Source organism: Leishmania panamensis (assembly GCF_000755165.1).
Source record: "Leishmania panamensis strain MHOM/PA/94/PSC-1 chromosome 25 sequence".
Taxonomy (NCBI): Eukaryota; Euglenozoa; class Kinetoplastea; order Trypanosomatida; family Trypanosomatidae; genus Leishmania; species Leishmania panamensis.
In genome coordinates, this window is record NC_025871.1 from 417,585 (window position 1) to 445,069 (window position 27,485).

Genomic DNA, 27,485 nt, shown 5'->3' on the forward strand with positions numbered 1-27,485 from the left:
ACCATGCTGCACGGCGTCTGCAGAAGCGACGGCCGTCGTCTTTTCCCCTCCCCACACACACACGCGCAGCAGCCGCCCCCCGCCCTGCCCACAGAGACGAACGCGAAGAACGCTAAAAAGCGGAAAGCGTCAGAATTGAAGTGTGGTGGGAGTGCAGAGCGAGGCACCGTCGCTGCGTCCTTTCGCATTCGTTCCCCCTCCCCCTCCCCCTCCCCCACCTCTCTTGGAATGCCGCGTAGCGCACGAAAAGAGCTCCGCACACGCCCACGCGGCACGCCATCTGATGAACGCCGTCACCATCACGCAGAGCGAAAAGGGGAAAAAAAATTTTGAGACAACGAAAGCCCAAAGAAAAACATAAACGAAGAGAGCGGGCCTGTGTGGAAGTGTGGAGGTCACACGCAAGCACAGCTCCCCGCAACGGCAACGACGATGCGGCCATCATCCACCAACGCAGCACGGAGCGACAGCAACAGGAGAGGCAGGGCTCGGCAACCGCACAACAGCAGTGGTCATGCTGAAAGAAAAAGAACGCAGCGGCAAAAACGAGGAGGACCCCGCACAGTGCGCCGCATGCCGCTGGTCGTCCTGACAAGCCGTCCTCCCCCTCCCCACACACACACACACCAATCCCCTTGCACCTCCCCCCCCTCCTCTCCACATCAGTGGGAGTATGAAGACACTCCACCCGCCCCCCCCCTCCACCTCACACCCACACAGACTCGCTATGCAAAGTGCTCCTGGAAGAATGCACGCTGCTCTGCCGTCAACTCTGAGGGCAGCACCACGTTGTAGGTGATGTAGAGGTCGCCCCGTTCGGATGGCACGTGGTGTCGCGGCATCCCCTCCCCTGTTATGCGTACCTGCTGGGTGTTCTGTATCACGCCGTCCCAGTGCAGCTCCACTTCGTGCCCGTCAAGGTGAGCGAGGGTCTTTTCGAAGCCCAACAGCGCCTCCTTCAGTGTGATGCTCACGTTTGCGTAGAGGTCGTTGCCACTGCGACGAAACAGCGGATGCGGCGCGCTGACTACCGTCACCAGTACGTCGCCGGGCACCTGACCGGGTGTCTGGTCCGCCTCTAACTCGTAAGTCAGCACGTGACCCTCTGGCAGGCCTTCTTCGATGTCCACACTCAGCACCGCCTCTCCAGGGCGGACCATCTTGCCACCACACACCGGGCACATGTACGCCACGTGCGTACCCTTGCCCTGGCAGTGGGGGCATGCCTGCTCCACCTGCTGTACAAAGCCCGGTGCGATCTGCACTCGCTGCACCAAGCGACCGTGGCCCTGGCAGTGTGGGCACTTGACCACGTCCTCTGCGCTGCGCGCCCCAGTGCCTTTGCACGCACGGCAGATGCGACGCTTGGCAAACCTGGACGTGTGCGCAGCGCCGCGGTATATGTCCTCGAGCGGCACCACCATCAGCAGCTCCATGTCCTTGCCGCGCTCCCCGTTGGTGTCCTGGCCAACACCGAAAAAGGCGAAGAATGGGTTCACATGTTGCTCCTGCTGCGGCTTCTCCATCTTCGCCACTCCATCGACGCCGAGAATGTCGTAGACTTTGCGCTTGCGGCGGTCGCCGAGGACCCCGTATGCGCGCTGCACTCGCTGATACACGAGGCGGTAGGAGTCCTGATCGCCAGTGGCGACATCAGGGTGATACTTTTTCGAAAGTCGTCGGAAGGCATTCTTGATATCGCGCTCGGTGGAATCCTCCCGCGCCTCACCAAGGCCCAGCACGGCGTAGAAGTCATCCTCCGGTAGTTGTAGCAACGCATTGACGGCCTTCACGTCCTCGTCGCGCGGATCTGCAGCATCCGCCGCGACCAACGGCACCTCCGCAAGGAGGGTCACCACCCACGCCAGGACAAGCAACGCCACTACCACCCGCGTCGTGCGTGGACCTAACATCGTATTACAATTCTTTCCAGAGAAGAAAGCGAAAGGAATGAGCCAAGAAAGAGAAATGACAGCAGGCCCGATAGACCGGAGAGGATAAATGAGTGAGATAGGCACAACGAATGAGAAGACACGAGGCCAAACCGGCAATGATTCACACGCTGCCTCAGTGAGGCTGACGTTGTCTTACGTATGTACAAGGCACTTGACACGCCAGAGGTGCTGAGTGTGTCAGGTTAAAACACCGGCCTTTATATGTGCGATGGAAGGCCACGCTACGTGCACTCTGCAGTGCCCTCCCACAATCACCGCTGTCTGAGTGTGTTCACGTAGGCGTGTGGAAGTACAGCGGGAGAAGGTGCGAGGGGGGTGCGGCAAGCTCGTCTGTGTGGGTGGGTGTGGGTGTGTGCGCGCTCTGGGGACCTGTTTGTGGGGTGAGGCAAGCCATCGCGGTCCCACACATCAGAGAGAAAGAGAGACACGCACACGCACACAACGCGACGGAAAAGGAAAGTAAAGACGAGACGGAGACATGACGAAACGAGAAGAGGGAGGAGAAGATGAGCACGACGGCGGTGCAGAGGTGCGCGTATGCGGCACGCGTGCTTGACAAGGAATGCGCTGTCCACTGCGCCAGGGCAATAGGGAGAGAGAAAGGGCCGCAGGACTGGTGTGAGTCGAAGAGTCCCGAGGGAGAGGAAATGAGAAAAACTCAGAGCGGTGTGGGCGTGTTGTTGGCAGCACCAGCTGCACATGTACGCGAGCGCACCTATTCCTAGTCTTTGACCACTGGCCTGGTCCCCACTCACCCCTACTCACGCCCACCCGTGCGGCCACAGTGGCTGCTGCCACACATGCGTTGTCGGTCGCTGTCTCTACGTACGTGTGTAGGGAGGAGGGGGAGAGGGGGGCTCTTAAGTCTTTCGATGGGGTTGACTGAACGCACACTACCGTCACCTCTCTGGGGGGAGGAGGGGCACACACACGCACGCACACACATGCGCGTACAGAGAGAGCACATCGAAGGGGAAAAGGCAGGGGCGTAGCTCAAGTCACAACACCAAGACCCTCCTGCTCTCTGCCCGCCACAAGGCCAATATATGTATATATATATATATATATATATATATGGGGGGGGAGTAGGTGTGTGCGTCCACATATACTCTGCACCTCCCTCACATAGACAGAAACTGCTGTTGGCGCTCACAGACACACGTCACCAACACGGACGTCACATCGAGCGCCGGGTGCCCAAACCACGGCTCAACACACTCGCAGAAGGCGCGGTACGCGTCTGATGCGGCAGCCTGCGTGTTGTGCGGTGTGTCATCGCGCGTTGCTGCTGATCTCTTGTGCAGCGCAGGCGCAGTCATTCCACCTGCGATGCAGAGCACCATAGACGTCGACCCGGGGTCGGATGGCACCGCTGCCCCACTCTCGAGGAGTTCTGCAGCGCCGCATACGGCGGCAGCCACCTCCGCTGCGGAATAGGCGTGCAGTTGCGACAAGAAGCGACCGGCAAGCGGGGTTGCGAACTCGACAGGCAGCTGTACTCGCCGCCACGTGCTCTGCACCGACACGTCCTTGACGACCCCACTACTGCCCCGGTGAATCAGATCCAGCACAGGTGTCCAAATCCACAGAAGTTGTGCTGGCGACACGAGAAGTGTGCGACAAGACGGTGTTGTGGTCGCCCCTCCAAAGACAAAGTAGCTGCCGGGCTGCCGCACGCCACTGGTGCCGGGGACTCGGGTCACACAGTGCCCGTAGCGCGCCGCGGGCCACTCGCCATGCACGTCCTCAATGTCGTGCTCGTACTGCGCAGACCATGTCCCCTGAACAGTGTCGTAGATGTGCACAGCCGACGTCGCAACCGGCGCGACGTCGTCAGCTCCGGGAGATGCCATCAACCCTCCAAACACAGCCACACATCGATCTCCGCAGGCCACCGCCACGTGGCAGGCCAGTCGGGGCGGCGCGGCAAGCCAGCGTCTTGTCGTCACTGTCTGATCCACGCAGTCTTCCGTCTGCGATGATGGCAAAGGCGCATCCACCGGCGGAGCTGGAAAGCCGTCGTTCAGGCACTGCACGGACTGCACCCCCTCACACCACAGTAGGGGGGCCGAGGACGGGGCGTTGCCTGCTTTGCACTCCGCGTTGAATGCGGAGGTGCTGGTGCAATACAACGAGGACTCCGCCAGAGGTGCTAGAGAGAGGCGCTCGCCCATGACATTGCTGTCGCTTCCGTGAGTAACGGCTTGACACACCTCGCGCCGTCGACGTTCCACAGGCCGCTCTGTGCCCACTAGCGCTGCGAGCGTCGAGGGCAGTGTCGTCGCTCCCACCGGTGCAGTCCATCCGCCAAGAAGCCAAATCCGGTTCCCCACCACCGTCGCGCTGTGAAACAGCCGTGGGGCAGAGCTCGCACTGGGAGAGGCAGCGGAGAACGATGTAGTGACCGGGGTATGCACCTCGCAGCGCCACCCCGGCGCCGTCGCCTGCTCATCCTGCGCAGCCGCAGTGCAACTCAAGAAGTGCGACTCGTAGAGGGCATAGCCAAAGGGGCAGGACGCAGTGCACGTGTCAAGTCCCGGTGGGGGTGGGGGTGATGAAGGGGGTACGGCTACCCTCGCGGCGCGCGACGGCCGAAGAGGCCGTCGCCGCCCATCGCCCGAACTCCTGTGGTGTGCGGCAGATTGCCAGAGCGGTGGGACTGCATCCATACTTCTGCAGCCAGAGTTACTCCCACCGTAACTTCCCTGCATCGTTGAGGTGTGGCAAATGCGGTGATGAGTGCGCTGCGCACCACAACGGCGCAGGCCACCGCTAACCCACACACACGCCTCTCCGTTTGCGGCCACGTAGGACACAGCTGCGCCGCCTACGAGACCCGCCAGCGCAGCGAGCAGGCTCACGCTCTGCTGGCGAGCATCCTTGTAGTCAGAGCGCCAGTCCAGCCGGAGGCGCTGCACTTCGCGAAAGATGGCGCGGCCGGCGTGAAGGTGCGACGCCAACGAGGATGCGGGTGAGTGGGTACGTGTGGCGGCGTCACCAGTGCCGCGCGGCACTGGTGGGTCATTGGTGAGCAGTGTCCACACGGGAACTCGAACTTCACCGCTATGCCCATCAACAAGCCATGCCTGGACTTCAGCAGGCACAGAACTGCGGTTCGTGCCGCCGCTGAGCCCGCCCCCGCTGTAGCCACGACTGGGACACGGTGCGTCATCTGCGACGCTATAAGAACTGACTCGCTGCGCCATTCGCCCTCGCGGCATCGTCCACAACGTCTGACAAGGTTGCGTGGCTCCACCTTCCCCGTTGCTGCCGGCGGGCAATGTGGTAGCACGCCTTTCTGTTGAAGGCACGTTATCCAGCACGGCAAACGTGTCCACACGGATCATCGTGGGCGGAACACGCAGAAGCAGATATGGTCTCCGCGACATCCATGTATGGGAGAGCTGGCTCAGCGTCATTCGTGGCTCTCCTGCGGCGATGACGCCAGCGCCCTTGAGCTCATGCGCCTGGTCATGATGGTAATGAGATGTTTCTGACGCGAGAAGAGCCGTCTCCATGCGTTGCAGAACAGACAAGCTGCGACGAAGCTTCTCGGCGCGTCTGGCTCGGCAAGCGTGCAACGCAGCTACCTGGGCCATGCTCGGTGCCGTAAAGAGCAGCAGATCAAACGAAAACATCAAAGAGGGCTGCGACTCACCCTTCTCTCCACCCTCTGGTGTACTAGCACAGATAGGCGCGCCATATTCCCTACGAGGAAGTGCAGCCTCAGTGGTCACAGGAAACCGCACAGAGAGAGGCGCACAAAGCCGCCACCCACTCTCCACTCGGTCCTCGGCGGCGTTCCACACCACTTCATTCGACCTCGAGCAGCCAAGGCGAACCTGTCCACGCCCAACCACGGTGCCCGCGATGGTACCGCTGCTACCCTCGGAAAGACAGCCCAGTGAGCTCACAGAAGCGCTCTCTTCCTCCCTCGCTTTCTCGTCTGGCAGCAGCAGGGCCATCTCCACCAACGTGGTCGTTGTCGTCTCCACGGCACAGGCGGCAGGCACTCCGGCAGACGTCTGGGCCACTTTGCAGCGCTCCATCGTCTCCGCCGGGCTCGGTGGCTGCCAAGAGAAAAAGCGCGTCGTGGGTCGCAGAGAAACGACCTCGATGGTCGAGGATGGGGCGACCGAAGCGGTGATGGGAACGGCGACGCACCAGTCACCCCCATCGCCTCGGAAGCGGGGCGACTCCGCGGCACCGCCTACCTCTTTGACCGCGGATTGCGCAACGGTCACCGGCACTGGTACTGTCGGAACCAGCGCGGACCGCGGGGTTGCAGAGGAACCTGCGGATGCAGAAGTAACTGTGTCTCTCTCCGACTCCGCTTTGGGGATTGGCGGCACGCTGCTGCACGGCATCAGTGCCAGTCGCGTGTGCCACTGCGCCACGTTGCGAGAATGAGTCACAGTACCGTCCACAGCGCTCTCTGTGATGACGTGAACTCGCATCACCAGCATCAAGCGACTCAGCCACGCCGCTGTGGCGCCTGCGCCATTGCGACGATGTGGCCCTGAAGCAGCTGCAGTCGCCTCTGCTCCATCAGAGCTCGTGCAGGTGAACTGCACATGATCGAACTGTGCGCAGCAGACTGCGTCGGCGAGAGCACCTGGTGCTGTGATACGAGGTGGCAGCATCATCGCAAGACTCTTTGGTGGTTGCAACTTAGGCCCGTGGTAGCTGTAGGCGCACTTGAGCCGCACACAGGCCTTACCCTGGGTGCCATCCATGATAGGCGTGGTAGGTGCCAGCGGCATCCACTGCGTGGGGTACAGAGCGGCCGCCTGCAGGAGTGCGTCCCTCTCCTCCGTTGTGTACACGTCGCCACACCAGCGTGCTATCACCTGGACGAGGTACAAGGCGCCTTCGTGAAGGAGACGGGCAAGCTGTGTGGAACCAAGGCTATAAACTCTCTGGGTCACGTTCTCCGCGGTACTGTGGCTGTTGTTGACGTTGTTCCTGGCCGAAGACGATGAAACGGACGCACGAGCAAGTAGCTGCCACACAGTGAGTCCTGCAACAGGGGCTTCACTGACTGTCGCCGCCGTTGACTGCGTCATCTCTCTACGCTCGGCTGCGGCGACGGTCTGATCAATCATGTCCGTCACGGCCATGGTCCACGACAGCGGGGTGAAGGTAGCGGTGTACCGATGGCACCGTGGCAGAGAGCTGCTGCTGTTGACAGGGGCGACAGATCGTACACCGCACGCGTCGCCCGCCGCTACAGCACTTTGGCAAGAGGTCGTTGCGGTCTCCATGCCCAGACACCCACCGCGCTCCATGCGAGTCACAGCGCTCCGGGCCACACCAATCACGAGCCCCCCCTTTCTGCGCAGACGACCCCCATGATGACAACCCGTGCCTTCAGTGCCCTGGTGCGGTTGCCACTCCGCATCCGCGACAGCTGCGGTCTTTGGGGCTCGAATCGGTAGCATGACCTGGGCGAGGAGGGAGGGGCACAGAGCTGCATTGTACACCTCGTCCTGTGCATCAGCACCGGTAGAGCACCACGATGGCAACTCAAGACCCGACACTTCAACCCCAACAATGGTGCAACACCAGTGCCGCAGCTTCGCCTCCGCTGTCCGCATCTCCTCCATACTGTGCTGGGCGGCTAAAAAATCGGACCATGCCGAGTACGCCTCCAGCTGCCGCATTCCCATCCTACCAACATCCGCGTCGTCGTCGTCCGTGTCATCCGACACGCGGGCAAGCGAGCCGAAGACGGCATCTTTGTCCTCAGCCCCGCCACCAGCGTCGCGGTCAGCGCGGTGGCGAGCGCACTTCGCGGAGGTCAGCACTACACCAGCAGCACAGGCACTGGTTCGCAGGAGGCCGAGCATGTCCAACGCCCAAGTCACCTCCATCGTTGCCGTCGGGGCCATCCGAGGCGGCAGTGGGCCGGCTTCCCGTTCCTTCTCGCTCCTCTCGTGGGCACCAGAACCCGTCGTTCCATCAGCCATTGGCGCCGACACAAGATGCATCGCCAACGTTGACGGCCACTGGGAGGGGGACACGCACAGCGAAGAGTCGCCGCCAGCCGCGGCCGCCGTCGTATCTGCGCTGCTGCCGATGCTGCTGCGCTTGCTACTACTGCGGGCACTACGCAAGATGTCCGATGCACTAAAGGGGGCGGAGGCGTAGCGCGCTGTGGCCGCCGCCTCGTCGACGGCAGTGCCGCAACGGCGACCTTGCACCTCCACCTCGATGCGGAATTGCTCCTCCTCCAACATTGTCCTCATCCCAACGTCAATGTCACTCCCAATATCACCCGGCTCGCCGTCGCCGACTGCTGCGAGCACTACATCAGGTGGCACCAGGGGCAGCGCAACACGCAGCAATGCACCTCCTACCTTCTGCAGACGTGCCTCCTGGGGGCTGTAGTTGGAACCCGCACTTGCTGGTGCTGCAATCACACACGATGACGCCGCTGTCGAGCGTGGCAGCCCCGGTGTTGGCAACCACGCAGCGGTGAGCTGCACAGAGGCGAGAGGAGGAAGAGAGGTTGTCGTGGCATGGGGCAGGCCCTCAGTAGAGAGCCCCTCCTGCAGCAGTGACGTCGCGTTACCGGCATTCAATACCATAATTGAGGCCGCGGCGCTGTCGACTCGGCGTTGTACAGCGACAACACAACACGTCATCATGTCAACCTGCCCCATCTCTAGCGGGGCGAGTGCAGCACCGCAGCACCGAAAAGTTAAGGCTCTCATCACAACGCCGCCATCACTGCCAGCCCCACCAGAGACGACGACGCCACCGGCTGACCGAGTCGAGGCATGCGAACGCACATAAGGCGCGGGCGGCGGTGATAAAGACTCGTCGACTTTGATAAAACGCGCAGCGCCTCGTGACGATAGTGCGTTCACGCCAGTGGGCGGAGGGGACCGTGACCGCTGGCTTGCAGCTTCAAGTGGTGCAATAGGCTTCTCCGCACCTGTCACCCGCACCCTCCGGTGCTCCAAAATCTGCGCAGCACACATTGCTAGAGAGTTACTCGTGTAGAGGCCCAGGAGCACCTCGTAGGTAAATCTGTAGCGACGACTACTGGTGGTAGAGGCGCCCTCACAGGTCAGCCATATGAGTGCGTCGTCGCCTGAGTCCTGCGCCTGACGACGCCTCGCTTCAAAGCACAGCTCATCCGCTACTGTCCATGCATGCACCGCGAGCTGTGTCGTCACGCAAGCATCCCGCATCGGCAGGTTGGACTGGAGTGGCGACGGCTGTGCCACCCCTGCCTCTCCTCCGCTAACAAGGAGGTGAGTACAGGACACTGGGGTCACCTCAAGAAGCTCGACTCGCTTGAGCGTCGCCCCTACGGGGCCGATTCGCGGCAGCTGCATTGCTGCTCCCGACCAGTACAGCGGCACGCTGGCCCCCGCCTGGGGGCCAGCGTGCGGCATCTGCGCGCCTTCCCCTTCATGGTCACTGGGGGTCGAGGATGGCCTCAAGCGCAGAGGTATGTCGACCGCGTGCTCCGTCTCTGGGTACGCTGTGGCCTCGAAACAATAGACCCACCGCAGCAACAGCTGCCGAGGCGGCGTCGCAGCACCGACGGCTGGCGGCGTCGGTTTCACATAGATGCAAGTCAACCACGTGTCACCGCGCACAGGGGACAACGCCCACGTCGCCGTTACATCTGCCGTACCTGCGGACGGGGTCACCGGGCGGATGAGTGGGGTGGGCATCCCACTTGTCGCACAGGGATGGAGGTTAAGGCGCATCGACATCGGCGAAGTCACCGCTGACACAGGCGGCTGCCACGCGCCTTCGCGCCACAGCGCACATGCGGAGCGCAGAGGTAGCACCATCTGCCCAGCAGCTACTGCAACGCCGCCGGATGCCTGACAAAGCTCCAGCCGCACGGTTGCCGTCGCGTCGTCTGTCATCCGCGCGGTGTTTATATCGCGTGAAAAGCACACCAGTGGCGTACGCATAGATGTTGATGGTGTCGCTGCCCCGTGCCCTTGCCGCACAAACTCCGTCGCTGTGGAAAGCGCAAAGGGATTGGATGTGAATGTCAATGAAGCGTCAGTGCCTTGCTCGCCCCACGTGGATGTCAGTCGCACCACCGCCGCCGTGGAAGAGGCAGTATGGTCGGCGAGCACACCATCGCGCTGCTGTCCTTGCCCCTGCCGCAACTGGTGTCGTATCTGGCGTATCTCCTTTACCTGTTGGCGCAGCCTCCGTGGCACTCTGCCACGTTGCTGGCACAGCAGCGCTGCCCGCTCACGCAGCCGCGAGTACGTCTCTTCTGCGCGGCACGTTAGCTGCACGTCGCCAACCGCAAAACCGCCACACCTCTGCACGCTGAGGGTCATGCGTGAGGTGAAGAAGGCTGAGGCTGCATTGCGCATCAGCAGGTCGGCGGCGGTGATGTCCACATGGACCCAGAGGCGGCCAAGCCAGCAGTCATGCACGACGCTCTCCACCTCCAGCACGGCATCGTGCGTGTCACCAGTCGTCTGCGCTGCTGGGACGAACCGACCATTAGCACAAGGCGGTTGAACACCCTCCACTTGACCCAAAAGGTCCAGTGCGTACGCTGCTTTGCCCACTACGTCCAGCTGATTGGCGGGCCGAGATCGCCAGTGCGCGTCCACGCTCTGCGCGTCTCCATCCTGCGGCTCGACTTCGCTCGAGGGGCACCTCGGCGGCAGCCATGCCTTCTCCCCACGCGCCGAACGCACCGCGATGTCGGGAACGCTGATGTGGAAAACCAGCTGCGACACAGGTGCCACAAGGCACACATCAGTGCCCCAAGTGTACCTCTGCGGCAGCGACGGCGGGAGTCGCTGTGTTTGACTCCGTTGTGATGTGGGCAGTGACGGTGCTGAAGTAGTGCGCATCGGTGAAGACGCAGCAGTGGGTCTGAGAGGCAGCAGACGAGGCAGCAGCTGGTGCACAGTCGACGGGGCGATCGTCGCGCCACCTCTCCGGCCTGTGGGTGCGGTTGTGGCGTCCGTGACGTCTGCTACCATCACCGTCACCGATGCGGGAGGAAGCGGGCGAAGATGGCGTTGCGCCGATCCGCGGGCGAGGCTGACGTCCACCCCACAGAGTTCGATACGTGTGACAGTAACACGCGCTAGCGCTGGTGTTCGCGGCAGCAGGGGTACAGCAGTGATTCCTGTGAGTCGGATATGCTCGTCACCCGTGATGTCTGTGCCCTTCTCTGCGGAAGAGGTGGTGGTTGCTGAAGAGGAGAACGACCACGACGGCATCTGCCCGTCGCATCGTGTTGCGCCGTCTCTCACATTCTTGCCGCTATCCGCTGCGAGGTCCCTCACCTTTGGCGGCATATGCAATACGGACGATGCTGGTGGGGGCACTGGCAGAGAATCCGTCACCCGTGCGCGCCAGCGGAGCAACACTGGCATGCTTGATGCACTGTCTTTCGTGTCCGCATCTGCGGTGTCCACACACGGTGCCACATCGCTACTCGCGCTGCTAACTGATGGAAAAAGTGTTGTGAGGCCAAACTGCACTGATCGAGAAAACGCCATGGGAGCTCGGCCAGTGCCGACACACACGTCAGACACCTTCGCCTCAGGGAAGGCATTGTCACGCTGCCACGGCAGAACAGCAAAGAGGGCGAACGTCAGGTCGAAGCGGGTCGCAAGCCCCGGTTCCCCGAGTACGTGCTCGATGTCCTGCGCGGACGGCAACGCCAAGCACAACGGGGGAAGAGAAGCACAAGACAGGAAGCGCTCTTCTGACACACATGCCGCGGCCTCATCAGCAACAGCAGCACCGGGAGTCGCGGGAGAACTGCTCTCCGTGAAGACGCCCTCTCCGCTGTCCATCCACGCGTTGAGGGAGAGCAAGCCCGCGGTTGCTCTTGCGGAAGCAGCAGCAGAAGTTGAGCCTGCACCCATGTTAGACCCCACTGCCAGTGACACACGCCGCGGAGACGGTGATACGGTGCGGTGCCACACCGCGCTCCACTCGGTAGGCCACCTTAGCTGCACCTCTAGCCGGAATCGAATTGGCGCCGAGGTAGCGCCATCGTGCCCTCCGCTCTCCAAAATCTCCTGTGGCGACGCGGTCATTCCGCGCTGCAGCGCTGCCCACGCTAGTCGCTGACACGCACTGCACTGCAGAAGGAAGCGGTCCAGCGTAAGATAGGCGCATCGATGGCGCCTCGGCTGAATCGTGCGCAGTACACGTGAGAGCGCTCGTGACACCAGTTCGGCGGTGGCCGTGCCCTGTCCTATTGGGCCCCTTCCCAACAGCTCCAAGCAGCGTGCACGCTGCTGAACTTCAGCGCAGCTCTGCCTTGATGGGCTCTGGCGCAGTTGAGCTGCTGCAGACAGTGCCGAGGAAACGGTGTAGGAACAGGAAGCGCCGCCACCGCCGCAGTACTCTCGCACAAGACGCTGCAACGGCACCGGAGAGAAGGTCAAGCGTGACGGGGCGGCGGCGGCGGACAAGTCCACGACTCGCCATTGAACAAGGATCTCGGCCACCACCTTCTCGCCTTCACCGTCGTAACCAACACCATGCGCATCGTGACTACGGTGGCGCACGACGAGCGGTACCCACTGGGCACTCTCTGGCATCTCTCCATCGCCGTCAGGATCGATGTACATTGTGTTGGTGGCCATTGCCGCTGAGGTACCCACCCGCGCCTGCACACGCAGCTGACGTGAGCCGCCGTCGCCAACGTCGCGCTGTGGAAGAGGGAACACGGTGACACGGCCCGAGGTACTCGCCTCACCCCAGCCATCCGGTCCAGAGCCAGCGTCGAGCACGTGCACCGTCACTTGATGCGCCTCAAAGCCCAAAAGCACATCTGTGGCACCGCTAGCCTTGACCGAGAGAGCGTCCGCCACAGCAGCAGCAGCTCCCGCGGTGTTATTGGCAGCTGCAAAGGCGATCCCCGCTTCGTTGCGATGTGGGAGCGCAGCGTCAGACAGCGGCGTGTACGGCTCGGAGGGCGAAGGGGATGAGGGAGACGAGAGAGGATAGCGGGCAGCACCGCGCACAGGAAAACGTCGATGCAATGGCCCCACACGCACCAGCAGGGCACGCGGCGCAGTACCGCGGGGTTTCGTGACCGCCACAGCCGCGCGCCTCTGCATGTTGTGCGCGTAGCGGACCGCAACAAAGCCGACGTGCCTCACCATGACCGCTGCACTCGGCGCAGCCGCCGTCCTCAACGGGCCCGCTGCACCGCTATAAGGCAGAGCTGATTGCGGCGGGGCTGTGAAATTGGCGCCGCAGTGCACTCTCTCCACTGTTGAGGGCAGTGGCAGTGGTGAGACTGCGCCGCAGTGTTGACCGGCGCCACTGCCCCTACTGCTGTTCTCAGTCATCTCTTTTACAGCGTCAGTACAGCGCGGCGCCTCAGCAGCCAGAGCAGGCGCGGCGTAACTTTGGAAGAGCGGCAGCCACAGCATCCCTGAAGTACTCGTGAAAGCATCCAGCGCCAGCAGTCGAACGGCCCCCCACACGCGCTCCCTCCCCTCCGCCGCTGCCGCCATGTCGTCCGGTGCGCCGGCGCCCCTGGAAAACGGCGAGCGTGTCATCACCCACACACTGAGGGATGGCGGTGCGTCGTCGATCCAGCCGAATCGACGCGATGGCCACTGCACCTCCACTGTGGGAGAACAACGTGCCCCAGCGTCTGGCATGGCACTGCACGCTGCACTCTTCCGGGGATCTCCTGCTGCAGCAAGCAACTGCTGCTGCTGTTGCTGGTCACCGCCTGGGTTGCTCCAGGTGCTCACCCCTCCCGTGGCCGCATCGTAGACTGGAAAGAAGGTGTAGCCCACACGGGGGGCGTCGGGTGGTGGTGTGTCTCCTGGGTACACCCAGCACCTCGCCTCAGCGACTGGGGCTGATTCGTCGGACAAGGTCTCCCTCGGAGAGTCGTCGCACGTGGTGCCGCTCACTGCAATCTGCACAGCTGGGGCAGCTTGCGCGGCGTCGATGCATGGCCCATCCGTGTGGTCGAAGCAGATCATGTTACACACCTCGACCTGCACTACTGCCGGCGTGCCAACATCTGGCCATACCCAACTGGAGGTCGGCACCTCAGCAGAGGGCGATCGCAACGGACGACTGAAGTCTCCGCACGATCCCGCAACGCAGGGCAGCGACTCAGGCTGGAGGGGTGGCATCGTTGGGGGCACCTCACCCCAGCCATCGCACGTCAGCCGAGGGAGGGACATGAGACGCCACGCCAGCACGCCACCTCCAACGTGCTGCGGCAAGCCAGTGCTGTGAACCGGCGCCACACGTAGTTCCACCTCGTGTGGAGTGAAGAAGCTGTGGAGAGCTGTCGGCAGCGGCGAGCGCCCCACCGCGGACCCGCCCTCCTTTTCTTCGTTGCTCAGGCCCACGTGCCCAGCCGCACACCCTGTGGTCGGTTGCGCATTCAGCGTCGCATCAAACGCTCCCCTGTCTGCCCCTGCGACCAACCCTCGCACCCCTTCAGTCGCCTCGTGAGCGGGGAAGCGCCACTTGCCACGACCGATAAAACGAGGCGGTACCTCCGAGTGGTTGGCCGCTGCAGTGTCGGCGGTATCGCGCGGGTACCACCACACCTGCACCTCGACGAACGGGCTGGCCGGGAGACACAGGGTTGCCTCTGCCAGAGCCACTGCCTTTGGGGAAGGGGCAGCGTCATACGATGGTGCAGCGGAGAGCACCACACCGTAGACACCAGCGGTGTCGCGCGCCTCGCGTAAGTTCACCCGTGATGGCCGGCCTACACCAACAGAGTTCGTCAAAGGCCCTGCCAACTCGCACAGGGGAACCAACAAACACTGTGCCAGCAGGCATGTCTCACCTTGCGCAGTAGGGTAATGCAGCGAGAGTCGCACCTGTCCACCATGCATGCAGAGGAGGTGCTGCAGCCAGGGCCACTGCAGCCGTAACTCGTGAATCCGTAGCCACGGCACAATCTCGGGGTTCACCATCCACCCCGGTTGGCGCGAGTAGGCCACGGGGATCGCTGCCACAGCGCTCGAGTCAGTTCGAGGTGAAACTATTGGTTGATACCAACTCAGAGGAAACTCGTGCGGCTTCTTGAATGCCTTGATGGAGGATATTATACGCATGGCCGACCCCGTCGTGTGGCAACAATTGCTGTTGAGCGAGCGGCGCGTCACCGAGGCGCACCATGCGCTCAGTTCTCTAGTCCACGGCGACCGCACCATGGCGGTGGTTTGAGGCAGGCGGCGCCATTCGACCAACACAAAGCCGTTGCACACGGCGGGGATGAAGCGCGAATGAAGGCAACCTTTGCCGCTGATCGCCGCAGAGGCTGCTGTTGGCTCGGCAGCTGCGCTGGGGCTCCACAGCAAAGGTAGCCAGGCACACCCCTCGCCAGATGGGCGACACAGCAGTCTTCGCAGCAACCAGCTTGACACGGTCGCGGTGCCCAGCAGTATCGCTCGCTTCCCAGACGCCCTGCTGCGCTGGGCCTGCATAGAACTACCCTCTGCTGCCTGAGGATTCGTCTCACTGTCGCCACCAAGACGGTGCTGGCAAAGGTCGAATACACGAAGGTGCAGCGCGGACAGCGATGCGAGACCACAACGAAATACATGCCGCCAGCGAGGATGATTCGTTTGTGCGACACTGGCCGTGACGGGCAGCACCGCGTTGGCCTCGGTGCTGCCTGTCACGCTGTTCACCGTCCAGGTAGCGTAAGCGTCTCTTTCCCTACTCTCCTCCCCACTGACATCCAGCGGAGCGCAATGCGCGGCCCGACCCTGCCCATCCAACTCTGAAGCGAAGCGCATGACATCAAGGTCAGAGTCCCCTGCGGCTAGCCGGTGATAGCCAGAGATGTGGGGCCCGTACGCTGCAACTCTCGCCGCTAATGAAGACGACGCGGCGGAGAAGACACCAGCTACGTGAGGCGCCAATCCTGGGACTCGGTGACTAGTCCTCTGTTGCCGCTGCTTCTGCAAAGCCAGTACTTCGCAGTACACGTTTGCACAGGTCTCATTGTTCCCCCAGCTCGAAGAGTCGTCCCAGCGCAGCGGTGTGGGCGAGAGTGGCATGCCGAACTGTGTGGCCAAGGGCCGCAGACCGGCTCCCTCCATCACGCTGAAGTCCACCAAGGTGTCGTCGTCAATGCGGATGCCATGCCCCATGCAGCACTCGTCGTGCTCTGTTTCTCCTCCGGCCGCCGCAGCGATGGAAGAGAGGCTGCGCTGCTGTCCGTTCCAGAGCTGATGCACCGCCGCCTCGTTCAGTGAGGGTAGGAACACAGTCTCCACATCGCAGTGAAGCCAGCCAACAGGCAGTAGACCAGTCGTGCTGTGGTGCTGACCCGTGTTGAGGTTTGATAGGGCGGCAGGAAAAATACTGGCTGGCGCAGCTTCCCGCTGCTGCGCTGATACTGTCGCCAGGGGCGCGGCGTTAGCACTGGCAGGAGCGAAAAGAGGCAACCACACGTCCATCACACCGCAGCAGCCGACGCTAGCGTCTCCGCCATGGTAGTGGTGGTGGTTCGGCACACGCGTCGCGGGGGCGGTGTCAAACGGAGTCCAGACGGCAAAGCCAAACACTTCTGCGGGAGATGCCACGCCGTGCACGGTGAAGAGAAGCGACGAAGCTAAGTCGTGTGTAAGGACTGCGTGAAAGCCAATGTTGTACCGCATGACCGGGGCGCGATGCGCGACAGGTGTGCCGTGCGTATCGTCACCTTCTCCGCTGGCAGTCTGCTCGACCACCACACCGTCGCAGCCACCAGTGACGGAAATCGATGTGAGTGGGCCACCGCCACTCCCTCGCGCACCGGCCACCTCGTGGGCGAAGAGGACCGCAGCGGCGCACCGCACCACCACAGAGCACACCGTCAGCGTCTCAATCCCGTGGCCTCCCGGCGATCGCCTCCCGTCGTACCAGCGATGCGGGGGAGGAACAGCAGCGGCATTCGCCTCCCGCATCTCCCGCGTCCTGTCATTTCCCGCGACCAGGTGCGACGGGATTGTGTCCCACACCACTGTCAACGGCCGAGACGGTGTGTAACTTGCAGCTTTTCCGACGGCTCTGTCATCGGCTGAGACGGCTGAGACGGCACCGGTGGCAGCGCCGCGGCACACACGCTCATAATTCTGGATCGCGGTCCCCAACAATGCCCATGATGACAGATCCTGATCCGCAGATAGTGCTCGTGGCGGTGGCTCCTGCGCCCAGCGCAGGCGACAGGGCAGCTGTGGCAAGGGCTTCCCAGAGCATGCGGTAGGGTTCGCTGCTGCTTCTGCCGTCGTCTTGAGCGCGGTGAGGAGCGGTGGTTGATTCGACTGGAGTTGGCACAAGTCTGCCGGTAAGAGTGGCGATGAGACTGCCAAGGGCCGCCAGAACACCTCGAGCCGCGTCCCCATCACCTCTGCATGTTCGTGAGCGCCACTACCATCCGCTGCTCGAGCGTAGACACTGCCCATGTCTGTCGTGGCTCCAATAGAATGATGTGCGCCGGCACGAACTGTTTTGGCTACGCCAGCGAGAGAATGAGAGGACCCTGTTTCTACTGACAGCGGCAGGGACGACGGCAGTGACAACGGCTCCGTCTGCCATTTCATGCTCGACTGGTCCGCGTCCCCCTCATCCCGTTGAGACGACGTCGTGAGGTCCTCCGCTTTATCCTCTGTGATCACGGCAACAGCAGCAACATCAGCAGCAGCAGCAGCCAGATGCGCATCATTGACAGGCGAGTACGCGCGCGTTTCCGGAGAAGACGCCAGCTCGCTTGCCCGAATCGTCGCAGCACAGACGTACTCATCGGTCATCGGTGCCCAGCGCTCACGGCGCTCCTCAAGCTTCACGTACAGAACCCCTGCGCTGCCAAGAGAGCCAAGAAGGCTACTACCTGCCACACCGCATTCCAAGACTCGACGGCTTCGTGCGTCACCGCCGCCGCTGCTGGGTCCTGTTGTATCCTCTGCTGAGGGGATCAGGAGACTGGCGTGCATGCGCCCCTCCTCCGGCTGCCCGCCTTCGGCAGCGCCCTCAGACGCGTTCTCCAGGAGCTGAAACACGAGCAGGTCGGACCAGCTGTCGCGCCCGTAGCCGTCTGTAGAGGTGTACTCGACAGTGTCATCGCCGCTGCCACCGCATCCCAGGCAGCGCCGCAGCGACTCCAGGTTTGACGGCAGAAAGAAGACGGAACCAGCCGCCAGCAGACGCTCGTCGGCGCTGTCGTGCACGTACATCGCAAGTCGCACGTCGATCCACTTCGGGTCTTCAATGATCGGAGCGGCTGCCTGCGCACTGATGCCCCATGCGCCGCGCCATTCCTCTCCCAGCACGGTAGTTGCGCCACTTGCCAAGCCGGCCATGGGCACCTGCTGCGGACACAGCACCGCCAAGCACCAGCTCCGCAACCCATGCACTTCAACAAAGACGCACTGCCGGGGTGGGCGCACCAGCAGCTCCTGCACCGTCCGGCGGAAGGCCTGCTCCGCCGCCTCAGCAGCTGCGACTGCCTCCTCATTGCACTTAATCTTGAGCTTCTCTGCCTCCTGCATCTGGTGCGAGCGATCGGTGTTCGCGGCAACAGGCGGATCTGCGTCCCACGCACGCAGCCGAGGTAGCTCCTCCGTGTACACCAAGAGTGCCAACAGTCCATGATATTCACTGACGACAGTCGTTGCCGTGCTTTCCCCCCTCTCCTCCTCGCCGCCTCCCCCTCTGACGCGACCATCACCGCTATTGTGGTTGTGGTGAGTCTTGGCGGCATCTGCGGCTGAAGAGGGAGCTGACCTGTCACTCCCTAGCGCACAGCCATCACTTCTCATTATACCCGCGTCTTCGGAAGCGTTGGCACCGTCAACCTCAGTCTCCCAGGGCGCCAAAAGAGACGTCGCTGTGTTCTCCCCCACCCCCACAGCCAGCTCTGCACACAGCGCCGAGGCAGAGCTGCTGAGAGCAGTCTGGTCGATAACGTCGAGTGGAGGCGCATTTTCCTGCACCGCCACCTCGGCCGCAGCAGCAGCAGCACGAACCGCCTCAGCTTCTTCGCATGGCGTGTAAAAGCCGTCGTCGCCCTCGTCTGTCTCTTTGGAGCCGTTGTGAGGTGGAACTAACGTGTTATCTCGGTTACAGAGCGGAGCCTCGCTGTCGACGATGCTGCTCATGCTACCTCGACGACTGGCATATGTCGCGGCCTCGCCCACACCTTCACCAGTAACGTGCTCACTGCTGTGTGGCGTCTCCGTCGCGCCTCTGAGTCCATGCGATGGACTGTCGCCCTCGCTTCCAGTGGTGCCACAGCTCTTCGTTTCACCGGCCCCCCTCTGCTCCTCCGCCTTGTCCTCACCTCCATTCGCGCTGTTTGCTCCCTCATTGCCGGTGATCGCTACCGGTGACGCCGCGGTGCCCTCGCCCTCTGCTGGGCCTTGGTGGCGCCCCGCATGCATGAAAGAGAGGCCAATGAGGTGGTCTCTGGGGGTGTCCTCCGCTCTGTAGCAGACACGGTGCACTTCTGTGCGGCTCGTGCGCACTCCGCCCGTGACGTTCTTACAGCCAAAGCGCAAACAGCCTAGCGCGCCACTTCTGCCGCCGGCAACGGGTGTCACCTCCTCGTAGCCAATTAACTTGACTGGCTCCGTGCACGGGGCTGCTGCCGTGCCTACGGTTACTGTCCTCCCTCCCTCATCATGGGCACGCAGCGCGGCAGCAGTGATAGAAGAACGGGAGCCCCGCATCGTGCTGCCGATGGTGTCTCCAGTCTTGTACGAGTAGCTGTAGCTGTAATAGTACGAGCTGCCACCATAACTGCACCCATGACGGCCATGTGCGCCAGGGTATAACTGCAGCGTCCTCGTGCCCTCCTGCCTTTCCCCGCTGCGGCGGCGGCTGTTGTCCGCGTCGCTGCTGTGTTGGCTCCCACCCTCTGACGATACCACGCGATCCTCGAACTGCGCCATAGACAGCCGCTCCTGTCCCAGGATGGCACTGCTGGACGTGCCACTCATCCAAAGGCGGTTGTACCCCGCCGCGCCACTCTTCAACGTCAGGATGCTACCTACGGTTTCGATAGACGCGCGGCCGCAGCCCGGGGAGGCGGGCAGGCTGGTATACAGAAGGGATGCGGGGTCAGCGTCCCCGTGTGTCTCTCCATTGGAGTCGACGACTGCGCCTGCCGCAGTAGCGGTCGTGGCAGGCACGGAAAGTACTGGTGAGGTTGGCAGGGGGTATGGCGCGACGGGTACAGCATCTGACTCCACGAAAACTGCAGAAGTGGACGCGGCCACGGCACGTTCGCCATCATCGCCATCATCGCCATCAGGGGCATCCGCCGCTTGCTGCTTCTCCGCGACGGGAAGGGGTAGTGGTGCGGCTACGGCGGAAGACGGCGTGGGCGGCTGGGGGCGTGGTGCGGGCAGCGGCGGTAGCGACGATGCCGCTAGTGCAGAAATCAGTGGTGCTGGTGGGGGGAGATGCACACGCGTGGGTCGTACGACTGTCGAGAACGCCGGCGCTGCTGTGGCCAACGCCCCTGTGCTGGGGGACATCGCACCACTAATCATCGCAACGGTTGGGGGCGACAACAAACGTGAAGCAGACGCGGATGCAAGTATTTCTGCTCGTGCGCCACCCAGGTACTCATCGGCGTGCAGAGGGGGCAATGCAACAGCGACAGCGGTGGCCTCTCGCACATGCGCTGCCGTCGCCAATGGTGGCGACAATGAAATCTCTCTGGTAGTAATGACAGTGGCCGTCGTCTTACCTACCACATCGCCCTCAGTCCATGCACCCCCCTCCGGCCCCTGTTGCTGTCGCGCCTGCATGAATGGTTGCAGCGCCTCGCCTTCCGGAGAAGCAGCGCTCTCGTCCTCATCCTCGCAGATCGGGAAGATCGTGTCCGGCCAGCCACTCAACAGTGTCTCCCCTGAGCTTCGACGGCGTTCGGTTGACGAGTCGTCGTGTACGCCTCCTGCCCGTTGTCTGTCCTGCGCTGCCACAGCTGCCAACGACAGAGACGCCGCCGACAGGGAGGCGGGAGATGACGGCAGGCTCGATCGTGTAGACGGGATCTCCAGACTGGGGGTGCTTATCAGTGCATCGACCTGAATGAGTGAAGGCGCTGCAGTGCGTAGCCTCATGTGGGCCCGATGAGCGCGAGTAGACGTGGGGGGAAAAGAGCTGGCGTGTGGGTGTACCGCTACCTGCTGCGGTAATTCACTGGCAGCAGCATCCGCCATGAAGGTCAGCCCCGCGCCAAGTGCAGCGGTGGAGAGTTGAAATGAGCCACGAACAGAGGAACGGCCTTGATGCGGCTGGTGCCCGGATCCGTGCGGCGGAGACGTGTGGAAGTCATCGGTGTCCAACTCTCGGGTGGGTTGACGATGCCGGTGACTACGCAATCGCCTGCGTCTCCTAGAACGCTCGCGTGTGTTGCGGCTCCTGCTCACACCCACCTCGTTGTGTGCCTCATCCCTCTCGGCAATCTCTTCACTGCGGTGAGTAGAGCTGTGGTGTGGACGGCGTGGGCCACCCCAGCAATCACCCTCATCACTACTAGTCCCCGCCTCCTCCATCTTGCCGCTGCCTCCGTCCCTAGTACCGCTCAGGCGCTCATTGTTGCGAGGCTGCTCCCCCAGGGCGAAGCACAAGGCACTTGGTAGTCCCCCCGGTGACTCGCATAGGAGGGGGACCAGAGGAGAGGAAGACGCACAGAGGGAGCTTCTGGGCACATTGGAAGGCTCTGTGCCGCGCTTCTCACTTGTATCTAGAGAGGCATGAGATGGCGAAGGTGGTGGCTCAGTCCATGTTGCAGGCAACACATCACTCGAAAACACAGACGGCTGCTCAAAGCTCGGCAGTGTTTCCGCCTGTCCGTCTAGGGGGTCACCCGTGCCACAGCGCGATGAGTGTGATGCGCTGCTGCCACTACCGGTACTCCCATCGCTCTCCGCAACGCACTTCGCATCGTCAGCATCCATGAAACTCTCGCCTACTGTGGCGGCTGCGTTTTCCGGTCGCGCTGTTGGCATGGCAGGGAGTGCAGAGCTCTCCTCGGCGGAATCGATAACTGAAGGCATAGGCACCCTCTCGGAAGCCGCTGTGACGGTCGCAGACGACTGCGGAATTATGAGCTGCACGGACAACGGGTGCCCGTGTATTGACGCGTCGGTCCCCATGGCACTAGTCGGAGGGCCGGCGGCAGAAGCCGGCGCTGTAGACAGGTCAACTACTGCAGCGGTAGAGGAAAGGGGTAGAGGTTCCTCCGGCAACGGGGGATCTGGGCTCGTCAGTGGTGCCGTGGAGTCAGCGGTGTTGCTCTTGCGTGTCGCAGCTGGCGACAACGATGACGACGACACACCCCTTTGCAATTGCGGCGGTGGCAACAACGACAGCGCATGTGGCCGCTTCGTTAGAATTGACTTTGGCAATGCGGCACCGTCTCCCTCCACCCCCTCCTCCCGCCCTCCTACTTCGCGCTGCCAAGTCGTCGTGCTCTGCGAAAACATCAAATGACTGCCGGGGATAGAGCGACTCGGCGTCGCCAAGTCTAACGACAGTTTGGTCCAGTTTGCCATATTGTGGCCATTCTCACCATCATTCGTCTGAGGCGGACTCGTCACTGTATTGGCCGACAGAGCGGACGCCGCAGCGACGCTCTTCATTGCCGGCGGTGCCGCAAGCGTGTCCATGCTGCTCTGTGATGGCAGTTGCTGCTTCCCTGATTCAAGTCGTCTTGGTGTCAAAACGTACGACGTTGGCGCGCGGGTCAATGAAGCAGGCCACGAGTCGCGGCTACCGGGGTTGGTGCACTTACCAGGAAGTGAGCAAGCGCATCTCAGCAATGGTGAAGGGGCAGAGCGAAGAGGAGAGGTGAAAGAATAACACGTACGCACGCACGAACACTCCGATATAAATGGAAAGTCACCCCTCCTTCCCCTTTCCACGCCAGGAAGAGGCGGTTATGCTTTGTCGGTGGGTGGGTGCGTGTACTCGAGTAACACAATCAGAAGAGGGAGGGGTAAATGGTGTAGGTGTGCAGGCCAGTGTATTATCGGTGCGTGCAATCGTAGAGGGGGAGGGGAAGGGGGTAAAAAGAATGAAGCCCTACGTCCGTACCTGCGCAGATCTATATAGATATAGATATATATATGTGTGTGTGTGGGTGGGTGGGTGGGCGGCGCGATGTATTTCCATGGGCACCGGTGTGTTGGTGTGCTCCAGAAAGGTGAAAAAAGGGGAAAAGAAAACAGAAAAGAGAAAGGGGGCAGCGCAAGCCGCTGACTACAGCCACGGCAGGCCTCTGAGTCCCTCACGACTACGGCCACTACCCACCACTCTTTGATGGTGGGGTAGTCCTCTACTGTGTCGGGTAACGCTGCCGTTGAGCTCCCTAGTGTGGCGGTGTATGTGGGTCTGTTCTTGTGGGTGTCGCCTACGACTTGAAAACAAGGCAACCAGCGTCCTTACCACACAGCAGTCAGCGGTCGAGAGTAAGTAAGTAAGAGGTCGCGTGGCCCAACACAACCAAAAAACAAAATGGCCAACCAAAACTTTGAATAGAACAGGCAACGTGCAACTCTACAGAGGAATGGCACAACGCACAGCGGGTGCCCTAGAAATAAATAATAAGCAAAATGATATGCGCACGCACACGTGCGAAGAAGAGAGAGGGGGAGTGCGGGCGTGTGTAGATGAGTGGGAGCCAAGGCTGAAGGAGAGGTCGATGCACCGCTGCGATGCGGCACCGAGAATAAGCGGGAAGGGGAGAGGCGAACACGCACAGAACGGCGTGCACGCCCAGCGCTGCGGTAATGGGGAGGAGCTTGGAAGTGGCATAGAGGAGGAAGAGGGGTGGGTGGGGGGCCGGCCTCTCCCACGCGCACTACATGGATGTCACCACACATGCACACACAAAAACCCAACAGAGAGAGCGAGAGAGCGGTGGTGGGGAGGGGGGGGGGGCATGGAAGGGAGAGAGGAGTCCAGCGAGCAACAAAATAGTGGAAAAGAGAGACATCAGGATGGAGTGGTCGAACAAACAAACCCAAGACGGAGCGATCAGCAGAGACGTGTGCAGTTCACACCCAGGGGGGAACGGTGTACTGCACAGCGCTACTCCAGATGGATAACCGAACAATGTGGTGAGAGGAGGAAGAGGAAAAGACGGCATGGATTTCGCGGCGGATTCGCTTGCCGACGCAAGGCGGCCGGAACGACCGCCTCAAATGCCGAGCAGCTTCATGTACAGATTTCGTACACAGCCGTGCACCACCTCTCCATCTATCCCCACGGCGCTTTCCAGCCGCGTTCTTGGGGCACACAGGCACAAACGTCTTCTTTTCCCACAATGTCAGCACTGCATCGACCTCCCTCGCATCCAGAGCGCCACCTCTCAAACCTCCAAAACTCCCTCGAGGACGCGTCGGTTGGATTGAGGTACCCCCACGGACGCAGATGCAGGCCACTTGAATGCCACGTTGGTGCCAAAGGTCGCTGAGGAGACTCAACAGAGCCCTCCACTCAAAATTGAGTCCAACACCTCCGAGGGATCTGTGCTTTCTCTGTGCGCACACAATGGGGAGATGATGAGCGACAAAGGATACCTGCGGCAGGGCTGCTAAACAACAAGTCATGAGCTGCTCGTGGTATATGTGAATTCCTCCCCAGTCACGGTGCGCAGAGCGATAAAGTCACAAGCGGTACCGACACGCCAGCATCCACATGTGGACCCTCCCTCGGTTCGACCTCCGCGGCTGGTAGAGGCGCGTGTCTCACCATCTTCTTCTAAGCCCACAGCACCTCCGCTACCCCAGAAGACGTCGGTGAGGCAAACACCACCACAACCGCCTTCCCTGTAGAAGGGTTCTGCCGAGTCCACAGTCAAGTAGCATTCCCCTCCCCTCGCAACACCTTGCGGACTGTTCACAGCAAAGCCGCGGTGACACCCCCCCCCGAGGTATGGCGATGCAGCATTTCACTCCACTCCATGGGATACAACTGCAAGCGCGCCTCAACATGTCCGAAGAATGGGAAAAAGACCATAGACGGGCTCATGGTCGCAGTGTGCGGTGCAGGCACCACCGCTAAAATCAAGGAAACAACGGGGCGCCTGGCAGACGACTTCTCTTCCATTGCAAGCTCGACCTTCGCTACGGTCCGCAAGGACTCGCGAATGATTCACTCCGACCCAGTCCAGTGACAGTCCTCACCAACGTAAGCCGCATCGTCAGTTGTCCTTCGCAACAGCTCCGCATCAGCTGCCCCTTGAGGAAATCCTCTATTGGGGAGTGATGAGCAGGGTGGCGCCGCGAATATGTAGCAGCACATTCCGCACCGTGTCGAGGAGCTCTGCGTACATGCCTTCAAGAACTGCAACCACGCTGATGTTGGTACATGCTGTGGGCTTGGCTAAAGTACTGGCAGCAGCCCATACCCACGTAATCGACTGAGCCACCGCCACTCTCCACCTTCCCCTCCCTCCCCGTTGGAATGGTGCGCCGTCTCTAGTATACATCACCCCTCTGGAAGATGCACCTGCTTCCTCTCCTCGCAGGCAGCGGCACAGTGCCATACTACGCAGCAGCATCTGGCGGCAAACGCCACGTGCACGTTCTCAAAGCCGGTCTGCTTTCCCTTCGCGGCGGGTGGGGGTCAGACCGGGGACAACACTCTCTGGGACAGCAGAGCTCCAGTGCAGTGCAGCCGGGCATCCGTGTCCACCTTTCACATCTTCCACTGCAGCGCGCGTTCACGCCCCGTGTGTGCCACGCGAAAGGGGTAAACCGAGAACGATTCCGTCCACTGAGCGCGACCTCAAGCCTCGCTCCTTTCCATGGCTCGAGTGCGAGCTACATTTTAAACGAGGGGTGCTGTCGGCGGTGCGTGAAGTTCGCAGACCGGCAAAAGCCTCTCGCAGGACGAAGCGGTAAGCGCAGCTGAAGAGCGTTTTTTTTTGGGTGTCCCCATGCTGCGCTTCTGCCTGCAGGCCATTCCCTCTGTCGCCTAGCCTTGACAACTATGAGTGCTGCGGCCGTTCCTCTTCAGGTGGCAGCGCCAATGGGGCCTTCCCTTCCGTCTCGCGAATAAGACTCAGCAAGGCTGTTTCACAACGTGTAAGACCCTGAGGCTCCGGGACGCTTGCTCTTAGCTCCTCTTCCTGGGGAAGACATCAGCAACGATGACCTGCATGGCCACATCTCTCATCGTAAGATGGTGGCCTACAACGCAGGTACCGCTGCAGCGTTGCGTAGCACGTAGGGCCTGTCATGCACCTCGGTTGGTGCGCTGACACTCCGTTCGCTGCCATGCACATTGATGCGCCTTTTTTTTCGCTGAGACCAGCCCACACTGCAGGTTCGACGGCTTGGTCGCTTCGCACGCTGGTCATCTACATACCAGGGGCGTGAACATCCGTGCGCCGCTCCTCCGGCTTGGCACCAAGCTGCGAAGAAGCTCGCCACCCTCAGCTTCTGTAGGTGCGGCTCCCGTGTAGGTAGGAAGGCATTGTGTGCCACCCTGCGCAGTGCCGTGCGCCCTTCCATCAGTTGCCCGTAGTACTCACCCCTATTGGATCTCCCTCCCGCGACAGGGGCCTGAGCGCTCAGGCAGTCCAACTGCCCTTACCTCGATTTCGATGAGAGGATTGGTCAAGTTGTCGCGCTACTGCACCTTCGCGAGTCGCTTGTCATTGAGTAGTGTAGTGCGCATCGCCAGCTCCGCCTCGAGGAGTGGTCTCGTGGACATGGTGAAGGCGGTAGAGATTGCCTTGGCCTGAAAGAAAAACTCACGAGAGTGACATGAGCGGAAGGCTCTCTTGAGCGTTTCATCTATTGGCAGATGTGGCGGAGGGGGAGGCAAGTGACAGAGTAGTGAAGTGGGAGAGAGCACGAAGAGCAGAGGCAAGGATGGCACGCTGTGCATTGGCTTTCAATGAAGTGGCCTCACGGACGCGAGATATCCCTCTCCACACGATGCTGTAATATCGTGGCCCACTTCTGAATGCATTCGTCCCCTTTACCCGCTCCAAGTTGGCACATGTGAGCTTGGGGTAGGGATGGAGAGAGCTGAGATGAGGAAGAGAGGGGTAGGGCGAGGAAGAGAAGCTCAGGTAGAGTCCCTACGGGGGTAGGACAGATGGAAATGTAAGCGAGAACAGAAGAGGCGTGCGCTACACAGAGAAGAGTGTGGAGTGGTGACCATGCCTGAGCCGGCAGCGGTAACGCTAACACGCGACAAGATATTTCCTAAAATAAAAAAGCGTAGCCAGGATGAATTGCTACGGAGGAATGTTGTCTGCATATATGTGCATGTCTGTCTTCTCTGTGTTACCAGGAAAACGCGTGCAGCAGCACCCAACGCCTACTTGGCCTACACGCGCATGAAAAACAAACAGAAGCGACACAGAAACTCACGGAGAGAGAAAACGAGGCGTTCCAATGGTCCACGTGACTGAGAGAGGTACCCCACGTGTCGTGTGTGCCCCGTGCGTCGTTTAGTGGGTCGATGCATATCCGTGCATTGTCCGAGCCGGGGGGGGGGGGGGCTTCGGATGTACCCCCTTCCCCCCTGTTGATTGCGCGTTTGACCTCTCCCCAC

The 27,485-nt window shown here is 61.5% G+C and overlaps 2 protein-coding genes across 2 annotated transcripts; both read right to left on the minus strand.

The window, feature by feature from the left end:
* Positions 1-725: 725 nt before the first annotated feature.
* Positions 726-1,913, minus strand: LPMP_251130 (DNAj-like protein; the record flags this gene model as incomplete). Its single annotated transcript, XM_010701381.1, has 1 exon — positions 726-1,913. One exon carries the CDS (start codon positions 1,911-1,913, stop codon positions 726-728), a length of 1,188 nt encoding a protein of 395 aa, XP_010699683.1.
* Positions 1,914-3,076: 1,163 nt separating this feature from the next.
* Positions 3,077-22,579, minus strand: LPMP_251140 (hypothetical protein; the record flags this gene model as incomplete). Its single annotated transcript, XM_010701382.1, has 1 exon — positions 3,077-22,579. One exon carries the CDS (start codon positions 22,577-22,579, stop codon positions 3,077-3,079), a length of 19,503 nt encoding a protein of 6,500 aa, XP_010699684.1.
* Positions 22,580-27,485: the final 4,906 nt, after the last annotated feature.